Consider the following 20,718-nt stretch of genomic DNA (forward strand, 5'->3'; position numbering starts at 1 on the left):
AATGACTGGGTCTCCTTCTGCCTGAAGGAGCAGTGAGATGGAGAGGCAGAAGGGGAGATACTGAAACAAAGCATCCAGAGCACAAGGGCACAGGCAGTGTTCCCATGGTCTGCCTGCAGCCCACACTCAGCAGAAACAGAGAAAACTGAAGTGTGGAACCCCAGCCTCCCAGATCCCACCTCCAGCACCTCACAGTATGGAGAATGGCAGAGACAAACCCCACAGCTAGCTCTCCAGAACTACTCTCTCCCCTGAAGAACAGAGGTGCTCCCTGTCTGGCCCATGGGTCTGCTGAGAGGTGGGGAGGAATGTGCAGAAGCCTGAGATAACCTAGAGCTGTAAAGCCAGAAAGCCAAAGCTGAAAAGCCCTCACTACACATCCCACCCACCAAAGCAACTGTGGCTCCATGACATCTTTGCAACTGCAACATCTCAGCAGAAGACAGGAATTTCACACAGCTAAAACTTGTAATACAGTGACACCTTTTAGAAGAAACCTCTCAAAACTAAAATAAATTTAAAAAATTTTTTTCCCTTATTTACATTGTTTTCTTATTCTTTTTTCACTTTATCCCTTTAGAATTTTATTTTAATTTTTTTTCTTATTTTTTGTGGGTGTTTTGTTTGATTTGTTGTTTTTTAGGTTTTCAATCATTGTTTGCTGTGTGTTTTTTATTTTTACTTGTCAAAATTTTAAAATTTTATATTGTATTTCTTTAATATTAATTTTTTATTTTTTAGTTGTGTTTTTGTTAGAATTTTTAACAATACCACTTTCAAATGCCATCAAGGAAGAAGAAATCAAATATCATGGCTACAAAATTTAGTAGTTCAGAAACAAAATTTAATTTAGTTCAGAAACTAAATTAAAAATTCCCATAAAAATATCAATCACAAGAAAATCTTGGAGTTAAATGTTAGAGAATTTAAAATTGAAGTTCTGAAAATACTAAACAAGATGTAAGAAAACACCAATAGGCAATGTAGTTATCTCACCAAGGAGATTGACACTTTAAAAACAAACATGAAGAACCCAATACATGAACTGAAGACAGAGGTAGCAAGTTTAGCTAACAGCACAAGCCAGATAGAAGGAAGAATCAGTGACATGGAAGACAGGCAACTAGAGAAATATAGAAAAAAAGAGGACAGAGACTCATGACTTTTAAAAAGTGAGAAAGCCCTACAAGAATTGTCTGAGAAAGAACAATTTAAGGATAATGGGTATATCAGAAAAAGAAGAGAGGGAGAAGAGAATAGAAAGCCTATTCAAGCAAATAATGGATGAGAATTTCCCAAGCCTTTAGAAAGAGAGCCTCAAATCCAAGAAGCAAACAGAACACCAAGTTACCTCAACCCAAACAGACCTACTCCAAGGTACATCATAATAAAATTGTCAAAAATCAATGACAAAGACAGAATCCTCAAGGCAGCTAAGAAAAAGAAGAACATAACATATAAAGGAAGGCCAATTAGGCTGTCATCAGAATTTTCAGCAGAAACTCTACAAGTCAAAAGAAAGTGAACCTAAGCATTCAAAGTACTGAAAGAGAGTAATTACCAGACAAGGATACTATATCCATCAAAGTTATCTTTCAAATATGAAGGACAAATAAAAATTTTTGCAGACATGCAGAAGCTGAAGGAATGTATCATCAGAAAACCCTACTGAAAGAAATATTCAAGAGGGTGATTCGACCAGATACAAAGAACAAAACAAATCAAAACTACAAGTAAAAGCTCCAACAAGGTCATAATAAAACAAGGATAATCTGTAACAATAACATAAAAGGGGGCAGGATAAAGAACTGCAGTAGCAAATGTGGATGGAGTACAGAGTACTCATAAGACAAAGGACTCTTGTACATATAAACACTTTTCTCTTAACCTAATGGTAACCACCCATAAAAAAAGCCACTACTGAAACACACAACTTTAAAAAAGGATGAACAGGGAAAAGAAGAATGGAATACCACCAAAAAAAAAAATTACAGAAACACAAAATAGAAGAACCAAACAAGACACAGAGCTACCAGAAAACAAAATAAAATGGCTATAGGAAATCCTCAAATGTCAATAATTACCCTAAATATAAATTGACTGAATTCACCAATAAAGAAGCACAGAATAGCAGATTGGATCAAAAAGCAAAACCCAACCAAATGCTGTCTTCAAGAGACATATCTAAGCTGCAAGGACAAAAGTAGAATCAAAGTGAAATGTTGGAAAACAATGCTCTAAGTAAATAATATCCAAATAAAAGCTGGTGTAGCCATTCTCATATCTGACAATGTTGACCTCAAGGCAACAAATGTAACCAAAGACAAAGATGGATATTTAATGATGATAAAAGACACTGTATCTAGAAGACATAACACTTCTTAATATATATGCACCAAACCAGGGAGCGTCAAAATATATAAGACATAAATAAAAGCAAACAAAAACACACTTATCCTTGGAGATTTCAACACACCATTGACGGCTTTACATAAATTATCCAAACAGAAAGTCAATAAACAAATATCAGCCTTAAGAACATTATGGACCAAATGAACATAACAGACACTTACAAGACACTTCATCCCAAAACATCAGATTATACATTCTTCTCCGGTGTACATGGAACATTCTCAAGGAGAGACCACATGGTGGACCACAACACTAACATCAACAAACTCAGGAAATCTGAAATTATACCATTATATTTTCTGACCATAAAGCTTTGAAATTTGAATTCAACTGCAAAAAGTAAAGAAACCCACAAAAATTGATAAACAACATACTTCTAAAAAATGAATGGGTCAAAGAAGTGATAAAAGCAGAGATCAAAAGATACATACAGACAAATGAAATGACAACACAACATATCAAAATTTTTGGGATGTATCAAAAGCAGTAATAAAAGGGAAATTTATACCATTACAGGTTTATATAAAGAAACAAGAGAGATCCTAAGTAAACAACCTAACATCATATCTTAAGGAACTAGAAAAAGAATGAAAGCAACCCAAAGTCAGCAAAAAAGAAAAAGAAAAAAGAAATAGTAAAAATCAGAGCAGAACTAAATGAAAAACAAAAAAACTATGGAAAAAATTAATACAACAAAGAGCTGGTTCTTTGAAAAAATCAAAAACATTGACAAACCACTGGCTAGACTCACTAAGAAAAAAAGAGGAAGGTCTCATATAAATAAAATCCAAAAGTAGAGAAAAAATTATCACAGACATCATAGATATACAAAAGATTATAGTAGAATATTATGAAAGATTATATGCCACCACATTCAACAACCTGGAGGAAATGTATAAATTCTTAGAACTATGCAATCTTCCTAGACTGAGTCACAAAGAAGTACAAAACTAGACCAATAAGCATGAAGGCAATAGAAACAACTATCAAAAAGCTCCTCAAAAACAGACATTTAGGACCAGATGGCTACAGTAGTGAATTCTACCAAACATTCAAAGATTTGGTATCTATCCTTCTCAAAGTCTTCCAAAAAATAGAAGAAGCAGCAATACTCCCTAACACATTTTATGAGGCCAACATAACCCTGGTATCAAAACCTGGCAAGGACAACACACAAAAAGAAAATTACAGACCAATATCTCTAATAAATACAGATGCAAAAATCCTCAACAAAATACTAACAAGTCAAATACCATAACACATTAAAAAAATAGTACATCACGATCAAGTGGGATTCATTCCAGGAGCACAAGGATGGTTCAAAATACAGAAATCAGTCAAGGTAATACACCACATCAGCAAAACAAAAAATGTAAATTATATGATCCTATCAATAGATGCAGAAAAGGCATCTGATAAGATATAACATCACTTTATGTATAAAACACTCAATAAAATTAGATAAAAGGAAAATACTTCAGCATAATAAAGGTCGTATATGACAAACCATCAGCTAATACCATACTAAATGCTAAAAAAAAAATAAAAGCTTTTCCTCTAGACAAGAACAAGACAAGGCTGACCACTTTTTCCACTCTTATTCAACATAGTTCTAGAAATTTTAGCCAGAGCAATCAGGCAAGAGAAATAAGTAAAAGGCATCCATATTGGGAAAGAAGAAATGAAGTATCACTTTTTGCAGATGACATGATCCTGTATATAGGGAAACCCAAAGGCTGCACCAAAAAAAACTATTAGAAATAATAAACTGATACAATAAAGTCACAGGATACAAAATCAATATAGAAAAGTTGATTGCTTTCCTATATGCCAAGGATGAAACTTCGGAAAGTGAAGTAAAAAAAAAAAAAAAAATTCTTTTACAGTTGCAGCAACAAGAAAATAAAATACCTAGGAATAAATTTTACAAAGGATGTGGAGGACCTATATACTGAAAACTATAAAACATTATTGAAAGAAATTGAAAAAGACACAATGAAATGGAAAAATATTCCATGTTCATGGATTGGAAGCATTTGTTTATTACCCAAAGGAATATACAAATTTAATGCAATCCTCATTAAAATTCCAATGTTATTTTTTAAATAAATAGAACAAAAAATCACCAGGTTTGTATGGGACTATAAAAATCCCCATATAGCCAAGACAATCCTGAAAGAAAATGAAGCCAGAAGTATCATACTTCCTGAATTCAAATTATACTACAGAACAATGATAATCAAAATAGCATGGTATTGGCAGAAAAACAGACACACAGACCAATGGAATAGAATTGAGAACCCAGAAATAAAACCACATACTGTATATATAGACAAATACTTTTTGACAAAGGAGCCAAAAACACACAATGGAGAAAAGAAAGCCACTTCAATAAATTGGTGCTTGGAAAATGGAAAGCTAGGTGCAAAAGAATGACTACACCTGTCCCCTTGTACAAAAATTAATTCAAAAAGGATCAAAAAAATCTAAATATAAGATCTGAAACAATAAATTACATAGAAGAAAACATAGGTATTAAACTTATGGACCGTGGCCGTAGAGAATAATTTATAAATTTGACCCCAAAGGCAAAAATAAATGAATGGGATTGTATCAAACTAAAAGGTTTCTGCACAGCCAAAAATGAATGGCATTGTATCAAACTAAAAGGTTTCTGCACAGCCAAAGAAACTGACAACAAAACAATAGGCAGCCAACTAAATGGGAGATTATATTTGCAAAGAACTTCAAAATAAGGGGTTAATATCCAAAATATATAAAGAACTCACAAAGCTCAGCAACAAACCAGCAAGCAATCCAATAGAAAAATGGGAAGAGGACATGAACAGACACTTCTCCCAAGAGGACATACAAATGGCCAACAGATATATAAAAAAAGGCTGATCTTCACTAGCTATTTGAGAAATGCAAATCAAAGGTACAATGAAATACCATCTCACACTTGTTAGACTGTCTATTAACAAGACAGGTCATAACAAGTGTTGAAGAGGCTGTGGAGAAAAAGGAACCCTCATCCACTGTTGGTGGGAATGCAAGTCGGAAAAAAGTAGGGTAGTTCCTCAAAAAAGTAAGACTAGAACTTCCATATGACCCAGCAATCTCTCTACAAGATATCTACCCCCAAAATTCAAAAACACTGGTATGTAATGACACATGCACCCCCATGTTCATCGCAGCATTCTTCACAATAGCCAAGACATGGAAACAACCAAAGTGTCCTTCAATACAGGATTAGATAAAGAAGATGTGGTACATATATACAATGGAATACCACTCAGCCATAAAAAATTATGATGTGGTGCCATTTACAACATAGATGGACCTTGAGAACATTATACTGAGTGAAATAAGTAAGTCAGAAAAAGCTAAGAACTGTATGGTTTCACAAATAGGTGGGACATAAAACTGAGACTCATGGACAGATAAAAGTGAAGCGGTTACCAGGGGAAGGGTGTGTAGGGGAGGGGGATGTGAGGGAGGGGTTGGGAAAGGGTGTAAAGAGGGACAAATCATAGATGACAGAAAATGATTGGACTTCGGGTGATGAGGATATAACATAATCAACAGTTCAAATGATATAAAAATGTTTACCTGAAACCTATATATTCTTACTGATCAATGTCACCCTGTTAAATTTAATTTTCTAAATTAAAAAATATCTCATTAAAATAGTCATGGTTTTCTATGAAACCAAATATTTCTATAATATTGAACACAGCATAGAGGCCATGTTTACTGTGTCATTCATTTATTTATCCTAGAAAAGACTGGATTTCCTACACTGTCCATAGTAAGTCAAAAGCAAACTTGAAAGCTGTCCAAAAATAGGCAAAATCCCTACTAAGTACTAGTTATCCATTCCATCATCAAGACCTAAAAGTGGTATTTGAGTTCTAAAGATGTTAGAGAGGAGGTACTGACTTCATAAAAAGTGCTCTGGAAATAAAGATTACTCAGAATCACATTAAAAGTTGACCCATAACAAAGATGTTAATTTTAGAATTTAAAACAATCTGGTAGAAATCTTAAATCTTCTGCTAATCAGCTAAAATTCCTTTTATGGACTTTCTTTTTTTTTAAATCTGATAAATTTTAAAATATCACTAATTTTTAAATTTAAGGACATATAATTTCAAATACCCTCCTAATGCCCTGCCAAGACCTTGAGTCTGATCTAACGTTAGTCCACTGATAATAGTTTTTCAGTCTTCAACAAAATATGTAAACTCTACTTTCCAAAATGCAAACAAATTGTGGAGGGTTCTTAAATAGTAAGTAGCACTGTGATATCACGTTCAACATAATTATAGCTTGCTCAGGCAAACTTACTCGATCTCCTGGAGGTCCCATGGGTCCTGGTGGGCCAGGTAGTCCTGGGCTTCCCTACATGAACAGAAACAAACACGTGGAACACTGTAATGTACTTCCTGTGTGGGAAAAGATACTTGTTATTCCCTAAAATATTTTTAAAAATAAAAGAAAGTTCAGGGACTCTGTAAAGAAACAGAAAACTAGAACCAAGCACAGTGTCAGCCATATTGTAGATACTTAGCCACCAAGCAGATCCATAAACTGACAAGCGCAAGCTTGAGGATTAAGATAAGAGTATAAAATGGAAACAATGTGAAGGACATAGCCAGGCTTCTGCTTAACCTTGGTTCACCTTTTGAGGCACTGCAAAGGCAGCTTTTCAAATAACATTTGACCAGTGAAAGAAAGGCAACTTTTAAAGAAAAACTCACTGTTCGGCCCGGAAGTCCTGGCTCTCCAGCATCACCCTTCATCCCCTGGCGACCCTAGAGAAAGCAGTGGGAAAACAATTCCCAGGCGTTTTACAGAGATTAAGTGAAAAGGGAAGACATGAGTCATCTCTGAGATCTTCATTACTTCATAAATTCAATCTAAGAATGGTTTTGAAGGGAGATGAATAAATCATTTCTTGGTATTGATGCTTAATCTTTAAAGTACAAACACCATATTATAACTTCCACTTATAATGTTATGCAATAATTTTATATAGTTATGGAATAATATACCTACCTACTTTAAAATAATATTTAACATAAAGGATTTTCATAGAAATACAATTTGAAGGGAAAAACTATTTTGTACTTAATACATTTAATTTGGTGCTAATTTTAATAGGTATTTGATAAAATATTCTAAAAATATAACAATTCGGTATTTATAACTACATGTTTGAAGACACTTGTTACAAAGGCAAAGTTGAATTAATTAAAACTGATAAACTTAGTTTAATAGTAGTATTAAAAAGGAAGGTAAAAGCTCTGAAAACTTTCTTTTGGAAATAAGCTAAAAGTAGACATATTAAACCCTCTTGAGCTAGAAATACCTGTTCCTTCACATGTCTCATTTCTAGTTATATCTGATATAGATTTTTTTCTTTAAACACCAAAAAAATTTTATCTGTCTTCTTAAAAGGGAGGTTAGACTTAAATTTAAGAACTATATAGCCATTGATTTTTATTCATATACTGTATTTGTTTTACCTTAAGATATAGAAAAAAGTTAGTTAAATAAAATATAAGCCTTAAAAGGTAAAAAATCTTTTATAACTTCAGATTAGCATTTGGAATAAAAGGTAAACATTTTATTCAAAAAAAAAATTTAAAGCAATGACCTAGATAAATAACACAAGTTTGCCTTGCAGTTGTAAGTACATATTAGAAAAGGATTTCAGAGCTGCCACAGATTAAAGCAATTTCAATGCTTTCAGTATCTTGAAGGATATATATATATATATATATATATATATATATATATTACTTATAAAGAAGTTTTTATAGGTCAAATAAACTATTTCTATACAGTTATATATTATTACATATACTATTTACATATCTGAAATAATAGTCATTGCAGGAAGTCATCTCAATGACTAACTTTGTTGAGTTCTCTGAGAAAACATTAACATTTGGCAAAACATGGAAAAAGAATGTTCCAGTTAAGCTCCGTATTAATCACCCTTATTTAATACAGAAAAACTTTGTGCTTACTTGCTCTCCCGGAATAGAGAGTCCATTAGGGCCCTGGGGGCCTGGAGGACCCTGGGGGCCTGGAGGACCTGAATCCCCACGAGGGCCAGGGGGCCCCTAAAATACACAAGAGAGAAACAACCACATAGTCATGTCATGTTCATCCAGTGCTAATATCAGGTCAAACACCTGCTTTCATAGAATTCTTCATATAAAAACAATTGGAAAACGAAATAAATTCACAAGAACACTTAAATTTCCAGAAAGTCCTGTTAGAAGTAGATTTTTCAAAGAAATAAAATATATTGAATATAATATTGATATATTCAGATATTTATATTCATGTATTCATGAGATAAAAGTTCAAATGTTATTGAATTTTATTTATTTTAAGCCAGTCCTGATTTCTCTTAGACTTGGGTTTATTTCTGGAATTAAAATACATATGAATTAAGCGAGGAAAGAACAGACATCCAGAGCAGATACTCTGTGTTGGAGCTTCTCTGCAAGGTGAAAAAGGCACAGACAGAGTCAGACAGACCTGGGTTAGCATCCCAGCCTCACCCTTTCCTAACTGGGCTAGCTTATCATTGGTGATATTATAGCAAAAAGCTACGCATTATCTTCATCATATAGTCCCTTTAAAAAGCTTAAGTTGTTTCATGGAAAACTGTGTGAAACTGACAAATGGGGCCGGCGACCCCTGTGAAGGTGTGTGTGGCTGCTCAGCTCCTCCTGAGACAGGTGAAAAGCAGAGCGGCTGCACTGTGCTCGGCCCTCTCCAGGTCTCTAGCGGGACTTTGCTCCTGTGGGGTCTTCTGTTTGATGGCCGGGTCACCCCTCTATTCCCTCTGTTCCAATAGAGCCCATAGGTTCTTCTGTAGATTCCGATGTGCACCTCCTATAGCAGTGAGATGTCCTGTACATTTCTTTCTCTAATCCATTATTTTGATATCCAGAGACAAGACAGAGGTAATTATATTGCCTAAGGCACACTAAACCTGAACTAACTTGCTCAAGGTCATATACCTCCTTAGTGGAAACTTGAACAGACTGCAACTTATAGAAGAAAATTAAAATACACTCTAAAATATACTTACAATAGCCCCATTGATACCTCTTTCACCTCTGGGACCTTTAGCACCAGGTCCTCCCTAAAATACATAGTAAGAGCACATTTTAGGGTAAATGTAAAGAAAGTAGGAAGTTAATATATAAAAATTGCTTTAAGAAACAATGCATTCTCCAAACAATCAATACTTTTGCAGCCGCTTACAAGATACTAAATACTATATATCATACAAATATGTGGGGGAAGAGAATTTCAAAACTCTGTGCATCCTAAGTTTTATTTTTACATTCTGAGTAAGCTCTTCTTAATTGTTAGAAAATCTTCAAGTTTAGTTAAAAATTCAAAGTCTGCTAGAAAAAGGAAGCATTATTTAAAATATAATAAAGAGAAAAATGAGCTTTGGAATTATATGAATGCATTCTTCAGGGAATGCAAAAAGAAGAGTATTTTGAATCTCTCAGAATCTCAAAATATATAGTTTAGTAACAGGAATTCAGAGACTACTGAACAAAGAAGAAATAAATATGATAGTGATAGCCAATAATGTTATCTTACAATTAGAGAGAAAAAATCTCTACTTCTCTAAAACATCTCAGTCACACTGAGATATACTTTTTATGATTACAAATATAAATCAATAGAAATTACGGTGACTCCAGTGACATTTTAATTCTGCACTTGAGAAGCTGGTTTGTAATTAACCTAAAATCAATTTACATTATTTGCTATAGCAAAATTAGGTGTTCTAAAAAATCTCTGAGTTGTTCCTATGTAAATTAATCATTTTCTTCAAATAGGCCAACAGGGACTAGAAGTATCACTACCATTTTATAAAACCAGCCTAAATCAGATGTTAGATTGCCTGGATCAAAGGGTTCCACATTGATTAATGAGATGTATCACTAAATAATCTTCAATGTTCTGTTTTGCAATTTCTTGGTCTCCCCTTCCTCAATGAGTATACCTATTCATAATCCTCTCATTCAAGTTATTCCGAATCCCAATACTTTAAACCAGAGTTTATGATGTCATCACACATGCACCATCTTCATATATTATTCTCATGAGATGTCCACTACATAAGGCACACACATCCTTATTTTAAACAAGTTGTTCTTGGGTCAGCCACTCAACTAACTGTAACTCCATGAAATACACACAAGAAGCTTTCAGGAAGTACAAGGAATTTACACAATCATGTGATTACAGATGGAAAGCTAGATTCACATCTTTAAAAGAAAAGCTCTTGAACATTAAGCTGATATTATTCATTCCTACATGAATGAAGAAGTGTGTTTAAATTTTCTTCTTGATTTACTCCATCAAAATCTACCACAAAAGTTGTCTGCAATATGACTTGCCCTGCCCCAGAAAACACAGAGAGCTAAAAGCATTTTATGCAAAAGAATGATTGCTCCAAAACTTTCACAAGCAAAAGCAGGACTATTTCAGTTTCCTTACGGCGGGGCCTGGTGGTCCTGGGGGTCCAACGCTGTCCTGTGTACACGTGCAAGCATTCGGAAGAGCAGGGCATTTTGCTTCGTCTCTCTGAAATTTTGAAAAGCATATTTACGTATGACTTGAGGGGGGAAATCCCATCCCCCACCTCCTATTTGCACAAGGAATTCTGTTCCCCAATGCGCAGAAATACTTTTTAGTTATCATCATGGTCTTTGCTTCTTTAAGTATTTATTTTACATTTGACCTCTTACTTTCAGAAACCTCACATAACAAAGAAATGTTTACAAAATCACTACTGGGACCACGGGCAATTTAATCTAATTTTCTCTAATTTGGAGAAATGCTGACTATCTCAGAAATCAATGCCCATTTTCATTTGGTTTAAATTTAAAATCTTTTCCATGGCCTATAAGGTCTTACATGCTCTGCAAACAGCAACCCCCCCCCCCCAGGCCATTTCATTGCCTCCCACTTTCCCTGTCCCATTCACTCCGCTCCAGCCCCTGCCCCAGCCCACCAGTCTATTTAATATTTCTCAGATACATATGGTACCTTCTGGCCTTAGGACCTTTGCATTTATAGTTCTCTCTGACTCCATAATCCACATTGTTTGTTCCCACACTCCATTCAGGTTGCTGGTTAAATCTCACCTCATCACTGAGGGCTGACGGTACTCACCTGGCTATCAAACAATCCCTTTACCCTGATTTGTTCTTCATATTAGGACTTTTCACTCTATAGTGTAGTCTATATCTATTTGTTAATTCTTTCTCTCCCCGTGCCTTTCACTAGAATATTCACCTTTCACTAACCCTAGCACACAGAATAGTGCCTGTCTTATAATAGGTGCTCAATATTTGTTGAGTAAATAAATGCACACTCATCCTGTGGATGTATGCAGTTCATTGCTTGCCAAACACTTCAAGTCCATCATCAGTATTCAACTTCTTAGCTATTACCACCACACACATACTATGGGGATGAGCCATCTCATCAATAAATATGGTTAGTCATAAACTATAAATGTCCAGAAAGGTGATGGCTTATTCTGTAAAATGCTGAGATTTTACAAACAATAGAAAGGATTTGCAATCAGTGGGTATGTCAAACATGCTGACTCAGTAGGACTTTTCTAACTATGTGCGACCACCTTGGGAGAATTTCCAGATGTGTCTTATGCATTCTTGGCTTCCAAGATTGGGGTCACTGGCCTGAACTCTGGCAGCTGATTAGCGTGCACACAATGCCTGCATCCTGGAGACAAAGTTACTGAGTGCTACTTCCTCTTCCAGACCATCCGAATCTGCATCCCTTACTCCAGGGGGACTATTAAAACTGCCACAGGATTTCATTCCATTTTACTTACCCTAGAGGGAATATCACAGCATCTGTCTCTACTGGTCCACACTGGACTGCAGACAATATCAAAATTCTGGATTTGGAACTGCAAACAACCAATAACAATATCAGCTAAAGATGCATGAGAAACATTGTATATTAACGTTTCTGCATTTTAACCTTTGCCAACTTCTTACATAGACTGTCTCAAGAGTGCAAGCCCTTGAGCGTAATGAGATCCTTACTGCATAAGAAAAGAACATAAAAACTTATGCCTAAGAGAAGGAGAGAGTAAAGCAAATGCTTATGTGAAATCCCACTTCGGCTTCACTTCCTTGTCTAAAATAAAATGTTTGATTCAGTTTTATTTTTTATGAGAATATTAATTTTTTTATTTAATTGAGAATTTATTTCATTAAGAATTTTAAAACAACAAATATTTAAATCAACTTTTAAGGTCTATCCTTGGCCCTGACCAGTTAGCTCAGCAGTGGAGCTTTCTGACATATTGACATCCCAGGTTTGATCCCTGGTCAGGGCACAGATGAGAAGTGACCATCTGCTTCTCTTCTCCTCCCTTACCCCACCCCATCTCTCTCTCTTCCCCTCTCAAAGTCAGTGGCTCAACTGGTTTGGTCCTAGGCACTTAAGATAGCTCAGTTGATTCGAGCCTCGGCCCCAGACAGGGGTTGCTGGATGGATCCTGGTTGGTGCACATGCAGGAGTCTATCTCTCTAGTTCCCTTCCTCTCACTTAAAAAAAAAAGTCTATCCTTGTAAAAATATTAAAATAAAATTTCAAAAGTCATTCTGCATTTATTCTAAAATTGATACTCTTTATAATTTTTTACCTAGGAGCTGACTTATATTTTTAATGATTACCTTCAGCCTAATTATTTCAACTAGTATTCACAGAGGGATTGGTTCCAGCGTCCGCCGTGAATACCAAAATCCAAAAATGCTCAAGTCATTTATATAAATGACCTAGTATTTACATATAACCTGTGCACATCCTCCAGTATACTTTAAATCATCTTTTGGTTTCTTAAAATATTTAATATAATGTAAATTCTGTGTAAATAGTTGTTATACTGAATTGCTTAGGGATAAACTTTTTGGAATTTATTTAATTATTTTCCATCAGTTGGTTGAATCCATGGATACATAATCGGCAAATACAGGGGGCTAACTATATATACTAGTTTTCTACATTTTAAAAATAAAGCTCTTCTAATAAAAAAGAAAAAGGTCATCTTAAAAAAAAACCCTGATATAGTTTTCTATTTAAATACCAAATGAAATAGCCTGACCAGGCAGTGGCGCAATGGATAGAGCATCGGACTGGGATGCGGAGGACCCAGGTTCGAGACCCGGAGGTTGCCAGCTTGAGTGTGGGCTCATCTGGTTTGAGCAAAAATTCACCAGCTTGGACCCAAGGTCGTTGGCTCAAGCAAGGGGTTACTAGATCTGCTGAAGTTCCGCGGTCAAGGCACATATGAGAAAGTAATCAATGAACAACTAAGGTGTCACAATGCGCAACGAAAAACTAATGATTGATGCTTCTCATCTCTCCATTCCTGTCTGTCTGTCCCTGTCTATCCCTCACTCTGACTCTCTCTGTCTCTGTAAAAATCCTGGCATGTGCTAAGAATACAGAAATAAACTTTTAAAAAGTATATATATCAAATGAAATATTCAATAAAAAGTCTGAATTTTAATCACACTTGTATTAAACTTCCACTTACTATTTTTACATTGTGGAATAAAAATTTCACTTTTTAATCTAGGAGAAGAAAATTCTGTCTAGGGAAGAAAGCTAAATTGAATAAATGTAATTAGAAAAATAATAGAAGCCAAAGATAGAAGACTTGTTTTTAGAATGCTGTTATTATTGATTGACATGTAATATGAACTTAATTAGCTTGGTACAGTGTAAACCTTCAATTTAAAATTTTATGACTAGATAGAATTGTAAATAGGGTTGGCATACTCCTGCCTCAAACATGAGCCAGGGAAACTTGTGAGTAATGCGGTCAGCTGGCTGCTCAATTACACTGATCTTCCCTCGGAGACAGACGATGACTCCTCTGCGAGAAAGCTTGGGCTCCAGTGATGGTCACAGCCAATGTCCACAAATGCTTAATGTCCCAACTGCACAAATTTGTATTAACAATTACTCTCTTTGAAGAACAAAAAAATAATAATTTTAGATTTCACTGATTATCTTGGCAGCGACTTATGTTGTACTCTCCAATTTGATCCTATTTCAAGATGACTACATGGCGTTCTGTTGCCTTGACATCTTGTTTTGTTTTTAGCCATAAAGCATATTATTATATTCTGTCAGTAGAATATTTTATGAATGCAACTTTTTAAATGTTTCATTCTGAACAAAAATTTTAACAATTTAAACTCACTGAGAAAAATATTCACTTATTACTTTAAAAAAAAGTCATTTCAATCTTAACGCAAGAGACCAAGAAAAATAAAAATGTGTTACTTACTGTGGCTGATTTTCTCTCCCCTTTAAGTAGTTTACCAAGAATTTCATAACCATCAGTTGTGATATTTCCAGCTTCCTTGATGTCTTTTTCTATAATTTCATAACAGTCGATGTAAATCTTAACACTTTTTGAGGTCACTACTATATGAACCTAAAAAAGATCATTTTTCCATTATAAATTTTCTACCACCAAAAAATTGGCTGACTTCTTCATATGCTAGATCCCAGTTTTAAAAATGTGTTCTTTAAGTTATTGTCACCCTAAATGAAGAGTTTTAGACTAAAAATCCAATACCAGATTACAATGTCATTCCATTTATATATATCAAATCAAATGACCCACTTAACTCCTCTAGGTCTCAATTTCCTTCATCAATATGTAAATGCATAATTTCTTATTTTCCCACCATGTACTCTTGCTGAGATGACTAGAGAAAATGCAGTTGACTCTGAGATACTCTGTAAACTATAAAGAACTGTTCAAATACAAGTTAATAAGTCAATAATATTTCATTATATTCAGTCAAAAGGAGCTTCAAATGTCTTCCACTGACTTTGCTAAATTGAATACTTAATTTATTTCCTAATCTCATTTAAAAAGAACTTGCATACTATATAGATACCTAATACAGTAAGAACTAGTATATGTCTTCTATACAGATTCAGTTCTGGAAATCAGTAGACTCAAGATTCAACTTCCTGACAACTAAAAAATTTTATGCTTATTTACTTTTTATCTGATATTTAATACATCTGGAATCTTAAGAAATCTATTAGTACAGATTATTAACAAAACATTTGTATTTCAACAATGTAAAGAATGGTGGCAGTTAATGTTGGAGTTTACAATTATGCTGATAGTTTATACTTATCACAGCACAAATACTCCAGTAAGCACTTAATGATTACTTTAAAAGTTGGGCTCCAAGTCAAAAGGAAGAGAAATTCTTTTAAGTACTTTCAGACAATAAGCATAAGAACAATCTCTAGAGATTTTTTTTTTAACAGTAAATATTTTTCCCACAGAAAGTCACCATCAAAACACTAATTTATTGCATTTGTAAATGGTAAACATGAGTTGTACATTGCATTTATATAGAAGTAATACATATCTTACTAAAAATAAAGAGACTTTAAACGCCCACAACACAATCATCTAACACTGAATTCAAGCAAACCATTATACAACCACTCCCAAGACATTTATTTTCTAGTCAGAACTTACACCCATTTGTTGGTTCTTGTAGAAACAATCTCAGAGGCAAATATTACAAAGTATTTGAAGAAATTATAGTATTCAAAAATTATTTCAAAATCAAAACTTTTAATTTGTAACAAAAATGTTCTAAATACACTGCTCATTTAAGGCCAACCATACAAAGCACATGTTAAAAACATACTTTGCCATGGTCTCTTCCATATGTTTTATTTTAAACACATGCATAATTACATTTTGGAGGAGTCTTCGTCTACAGGCCATTGTCCTAAATGCTTAAGGACTGTTTCTGAACTATGAAACCTTGTTGGTCATAGACTAGCAGAAAGAAATAGGAACACTCTTTCCCCCTCCTTTCCCATCCAAAGTTCCACCACTTCCTAAAACTTTATTTTTCATCTATTCCTCTTTTTCCTCTTATTACAAATTTCTCACTTGGATCTATGTCATCTGTTATAATAGACTGGAGACACAAAAAAACTTTTCAAGAGAATTTTCAAGAAGCAATAGCTGTCTGCCACTCCCTACTTAAGCTCTTTTAGCCTATCCCTGTAGGAATATATTGTGAAGACTTTCAGAGTTAGGATAACAATTAGAGACAGTGAGGTGTCCTAGGGCAAAAGCCCTGAGTGGATAAGACTCCAGGGACCTCTCTAACCTTGTACTGGAAACAGTGCATGCTGGAAACAGCAAAACAGCAGGATAAGATTTAGCAACAAGAAAATGTTTAGGCTCACAGAACAGAGATTAGGAGTCAACATGTTCCTTGCACTTTGCTTCACCCCCTGAGAACTTCTGCTGTCAGTTTCCCTGAGTTATTTGGACTTGCTAATATATATAAATATCTGAATAGGACTGAAGATGGGGCTTCAGTCCTTCAATCTGCTGTTCAGGCCTGTTGGCTCCCCTCAGCCCCTCGGTGCATTTCATGTGGACTTCGAGTAGTCACTGTCACAACAGTAAGTGGTGCCCCATGTGAGGATTGGGAACCAAACAACAGCTTTGCTACTCTGAATACTCATTTTCTCTGTGGCATATCTCTTCTCTCCCAAGAGCTCCTTGCATGTCATTTTCACTCATTCTCTGCTATCAGATTGAAAGAGTTCAGTTCCCAGTATAAATGAGAAATGAAAGATGAGTGTTTGAATCCTGAAATCAGTAAAGAATATAAATAGCTAATAGTGACTGAACTTGGCACTTGATAGAATAAATGAGAATAGGTGACAAGAATGGGGTAAAGGAATGGAAGAGGAAAAAGAGTACAGTGAAAAAGTAGAAGAGAAACCATGAAAGACAAATACCATATGATCTCACTTGTATGTGGAATCTAATGAACACAGCAAACTGAGGAACAAAATAGAAACAGAATCAGGGCCAGAGAGGCAGGGTCACAGGAAACAGGTGGGCAGCTGTCAGAGAGAAGGGGGAAGAGGGGATGAGGTCAAAGAAGGTAAAGACATTAGCCAAAATCATATATACATAACACATATATACTGAAAACAGGGTAGCAATAGCCAGAAGGAAAGGGAGGATGGAGATAGGGGGAGGGAGGGAGAAGGAAAGAAACAGGAGTGGAAAGAGACTTTGCATGGGGGCACCATATAGAGGGTATTATATACCCCAATATAGAGGGTATTATATTGAGTGGGACACTTGAAACCATGTCAACACAATAAATTTAAATTAAAAAAAGAATTTTTAAATAAATAAATAAATTTTTTAAAAAATAAAAGAAACATATTATGGAAAAAGAAGGTATAGTATTTGAGAAGAGAGTTTGTTAAAAGAAAAATCTAAAACTAAGAAACCTTTGTATAAAGACAAATAAAGAAGGAATGCCAAAAATTATCTTGATTTGCAATAATCAACTATCACTATAGACCTCTGAAAAATTCTGCCATTTTTTTTTTGCCCAAGTAAAATAAAGTTTTCAATAAAAGTTTGAATTTAAAAAATAAATAGTTATCAGTTGGCTGATAGAAAATTAAATTTCTAATATCTTCAGTGGATGTGGAAGGAAAAATAAAATAGTCCTTTTTAACAAGTTACTCAAATGTAAGTTTAATAGGTATATCAATGAGCCAAAAAAGCTCATAAGAACTTTGGCAAATCCAACATTTATTATCAGATAAGGAGCAGCTGAAGCTAATAATATTTGTCAAAAAAGAATTTGCTTTCCCAATGATGAGACATTTCTTTTACTACACTTCACCATGAAAGCCAATAAACTGTTAAGCGGATATGCCATTATTACTAAAAGACCTTTGCTTTTCCTTCATTGTATTTTGCTCCTCATTAATGTGCATATCATGAAGCCTCTTTGAGCTCCAGAAGAGTCCCTTGCCATCCTTATTAAGAATCTAATTCATGAATAAGAAAAACATTCTGGAAAGAAACCAAATTCTTGGGAATAGAATCAGCAAAAAATAAAGCTAAATCTACTTAAATAAGAACGAGTTCTTCAATTTTCATTTGAAAATCAGATTGAACTGGAAATATTTGTCTTCTGTGTACGGGACTAACTCACTGACCGCTATCCTAGAGAGACTTTAGACCACTTGTGCAACCAGAGGTATTCCTCCTGTCAACCCGTGGATAAAGAAATACTATTAAAAAGTCAACTCTTAACCTTGATTGTTCTATTACTTTCTAATATCCCAAACTTCAGTATTCTTTTCAATTAATCATCCTTTAAAAACCTTACAGAAAGTCTTCATTATCCTTGGATGTTGACAAACAAAATATTAAGACCAACAAATATAGGCAATCTTACAAGAATTTTAGAATGTTTATAATAAGATATTTTAGAGAATTCATAAGTGTATTCATGTAAATCTAATCATAGAAACATTTATCTTTATTATTTTGGTAGATAATAAAAACTTTTAGACTGGCATATCTGTAACTTTATAATAAACAGGTAGGGAAGAAGCAGCTCTATGAAATAATTCTATCAATTAAAATATAATAAAAAATGAAGTTTGGAAATAAAATGATGTAATGATTCACAATAAAATGGTAGATAGAAAAAATAGGCATTCATTCTTATATCAAAATGTTAATAATAGTTATCTTTTGAATAGTAAAATTGTTTTATTTTGGGTTTTCTTTTAATTAATCAAATTCTCTAAAATAAGATTTTTTTAAAGATATAGTTATGTTTCTACCAATTTAACATGACATGTTAATAAATAATAAAAGAAATTAATTTAAAATTATAAATCATATTCTTCTTTTATAAATAACTAGATAATCTTTTTACCTTATGAAAACTTCCATAAAATAATGTCTTCACTTCTTCTGTGTCAAATGTGACAGTCTGTACCTCACCTCTTGTATCCTTGTTAAAAAATGATAATGTCTTGCTAGAAGCTGTAATCAACACATAATTTTTACTAAATCACATGCATGGTACACTTTATATTGAAAGTATTAACATATGATTCTTTTTGGTAAGATGTCAAAATTCAATAATTTTAGCTGAGATAAACATGACTAGAATATTTACTAATATGTTACATTTTTAAAACTTTAAATATAGAAGCATATACCAAGTAAATATATACAGGGTGAAGCAAAAGTTTTAGAGTTGTTTGTGTGGAAAATAATACAATAATTAATAAATAATAATACAAAAATAAACTCTCTTTTGCATATTCACAACTGTAAACTTACTTTTGCCTCACTCTGTATATTGAGAAGATTCTTAAAGAGAAAACATGATAAGCAAGATGAACACATGTGCCTCAAAATAAGATAAAAATCCTTACGATCTGCAATCAGTCCAACTTGTGGTTTGTAGTCTCTGTCTGTGATTTGCCAAATTGCAAAAGGGTCATTGGGAGTTTCTGGGAGAAGTCTGAACAATAATATAATCGTGTATGAAGGAGGGAGTCCATTTGGGTGTAGCTCTCTATTAGATAAAACAAATAAATGAATTAATTAATAAGGACTTCTCATCAGAAATAGAGAATATTTTAAATCTTTGGAACAGAAGTTTATTATGGGTAGTCTTAGAAATAACTTATAATAATCCGGCTACATATTAGAAGGAGAGGCCCTGGCCAGTTGGTTCAGTGGTAGAGCATGGTCTGGTATGTGGATGTCCTGGGTTTGATTTCCAGGTTCAATCCTCAGTCAGGGCACACAGAAGAAGCAACCATCTGCTTCTCCACCTCTCCTCCTCCCCCTTCTCTCTCTCTTCTCCTCCTGCAGCTATGGCTCAAGTTCAAGTGCACAGGCCCCAGGTGCTGAGGATGGCTCCCTGCAGCCTCTGCCTCTGGCAATAAAAATGGCTCAGTTGGGGCCCTGGCCGGCTGGCTCAGCGGTAGAGCATGGGTCTGGCGTGTGGGGGACCCGGGTTCAATTTCCGGCCAGGGCACACAGGAGAGGCACCCATCTGCTTCTCCACCTCTCCCCCCCTCCTTCCTCTCTGTTTCTCTCTTCCCCTCCCGCAGCCATGGCTCCATTGGAGCAAAGATGGCCCGGGCGCTGGGGATGGCTCTGTGGCCTCTGCTTCAGGCGCTAGAATGGCTCTGGACGCAACAGAGTGACACCCCAGAGCGGCAGAGCATCGCCCCCTGGTGGGCATGCCAGGTGGATCCTGGTCGGGCGCATGCGGGAGTCTGACTGCCACCCCGTTTCCAGCTTCAGAAAAATGAAAAAAAAAAAATGGCTCAGTTGGGAGAATGGCCACAGAC

At 34.8% G+C, this 20,718-nt stretch overlaps 1 protein-coding gene across 3 annotated transcripts in view; it reads right to left on the bottom strand.

Moving 5' to 3' along the window:
- Positions 1–20,718, bottom strand: part of COL12A1 (collagen type XII alpha 1 chain) — a 125,270-nt gene that overhangs the window by 17,717 nt on the left and 86,835 nt on the right. For all 3 annotated transcript variants that reach the window (XM_066253727.1, XM_066253717.1, XM_066253726.1), the window contains 9 exons: positions 19,789–19,931; positions 19,281–19,390; positions 14,804–14,953; positions 12,329–12,406; positions 10,963–11,049; positions 9,530–9,583; positions 8,451–8,546; positions 7,176–7,229; positions 6,763–6,816 (listed from right to left, as the gene is read on the bottom strand). In XM_066253727.1, the coding sequence (XP_066109824.1) occupies positions 6,763–6,816; positions 7,176–7,229; positions 8,451–8,546; positions 9,530–9,583; positions 10,963–11,049; positions 12,329–12,406; positions 14,804–14,953; positions 19,281–19,390; positions 19,789–19,931 (826 nt within the window). The remainder of the gene's footprint in view (positions 1–6,762; positions 6,817–7,175; positions 7,230–8,450; positions 8,547–9,529; positions 9,584–10,962; positions 11,050–12,328; positions 12,407–14,803; positions 14,954–19,280; positions 19,391–19,788; positions 19,932–20,718) is intronic.

The sequence above is a fragment of the Saccopteryx bilineata genome, chromosome 1 (assembly GCF_036850765.1).
Source record: "Saccopteryx bilineata isolate mSacBil1 chromosome 1, mSacBil1_pri_phased_curated, whole genome shotgun sequence".
NCBI lineage: Eukaryota > Metazoa > Chordata > Mammalia > Chiroptera > Emballonuridae > Saccopteryx > Saccopteryx bilineata.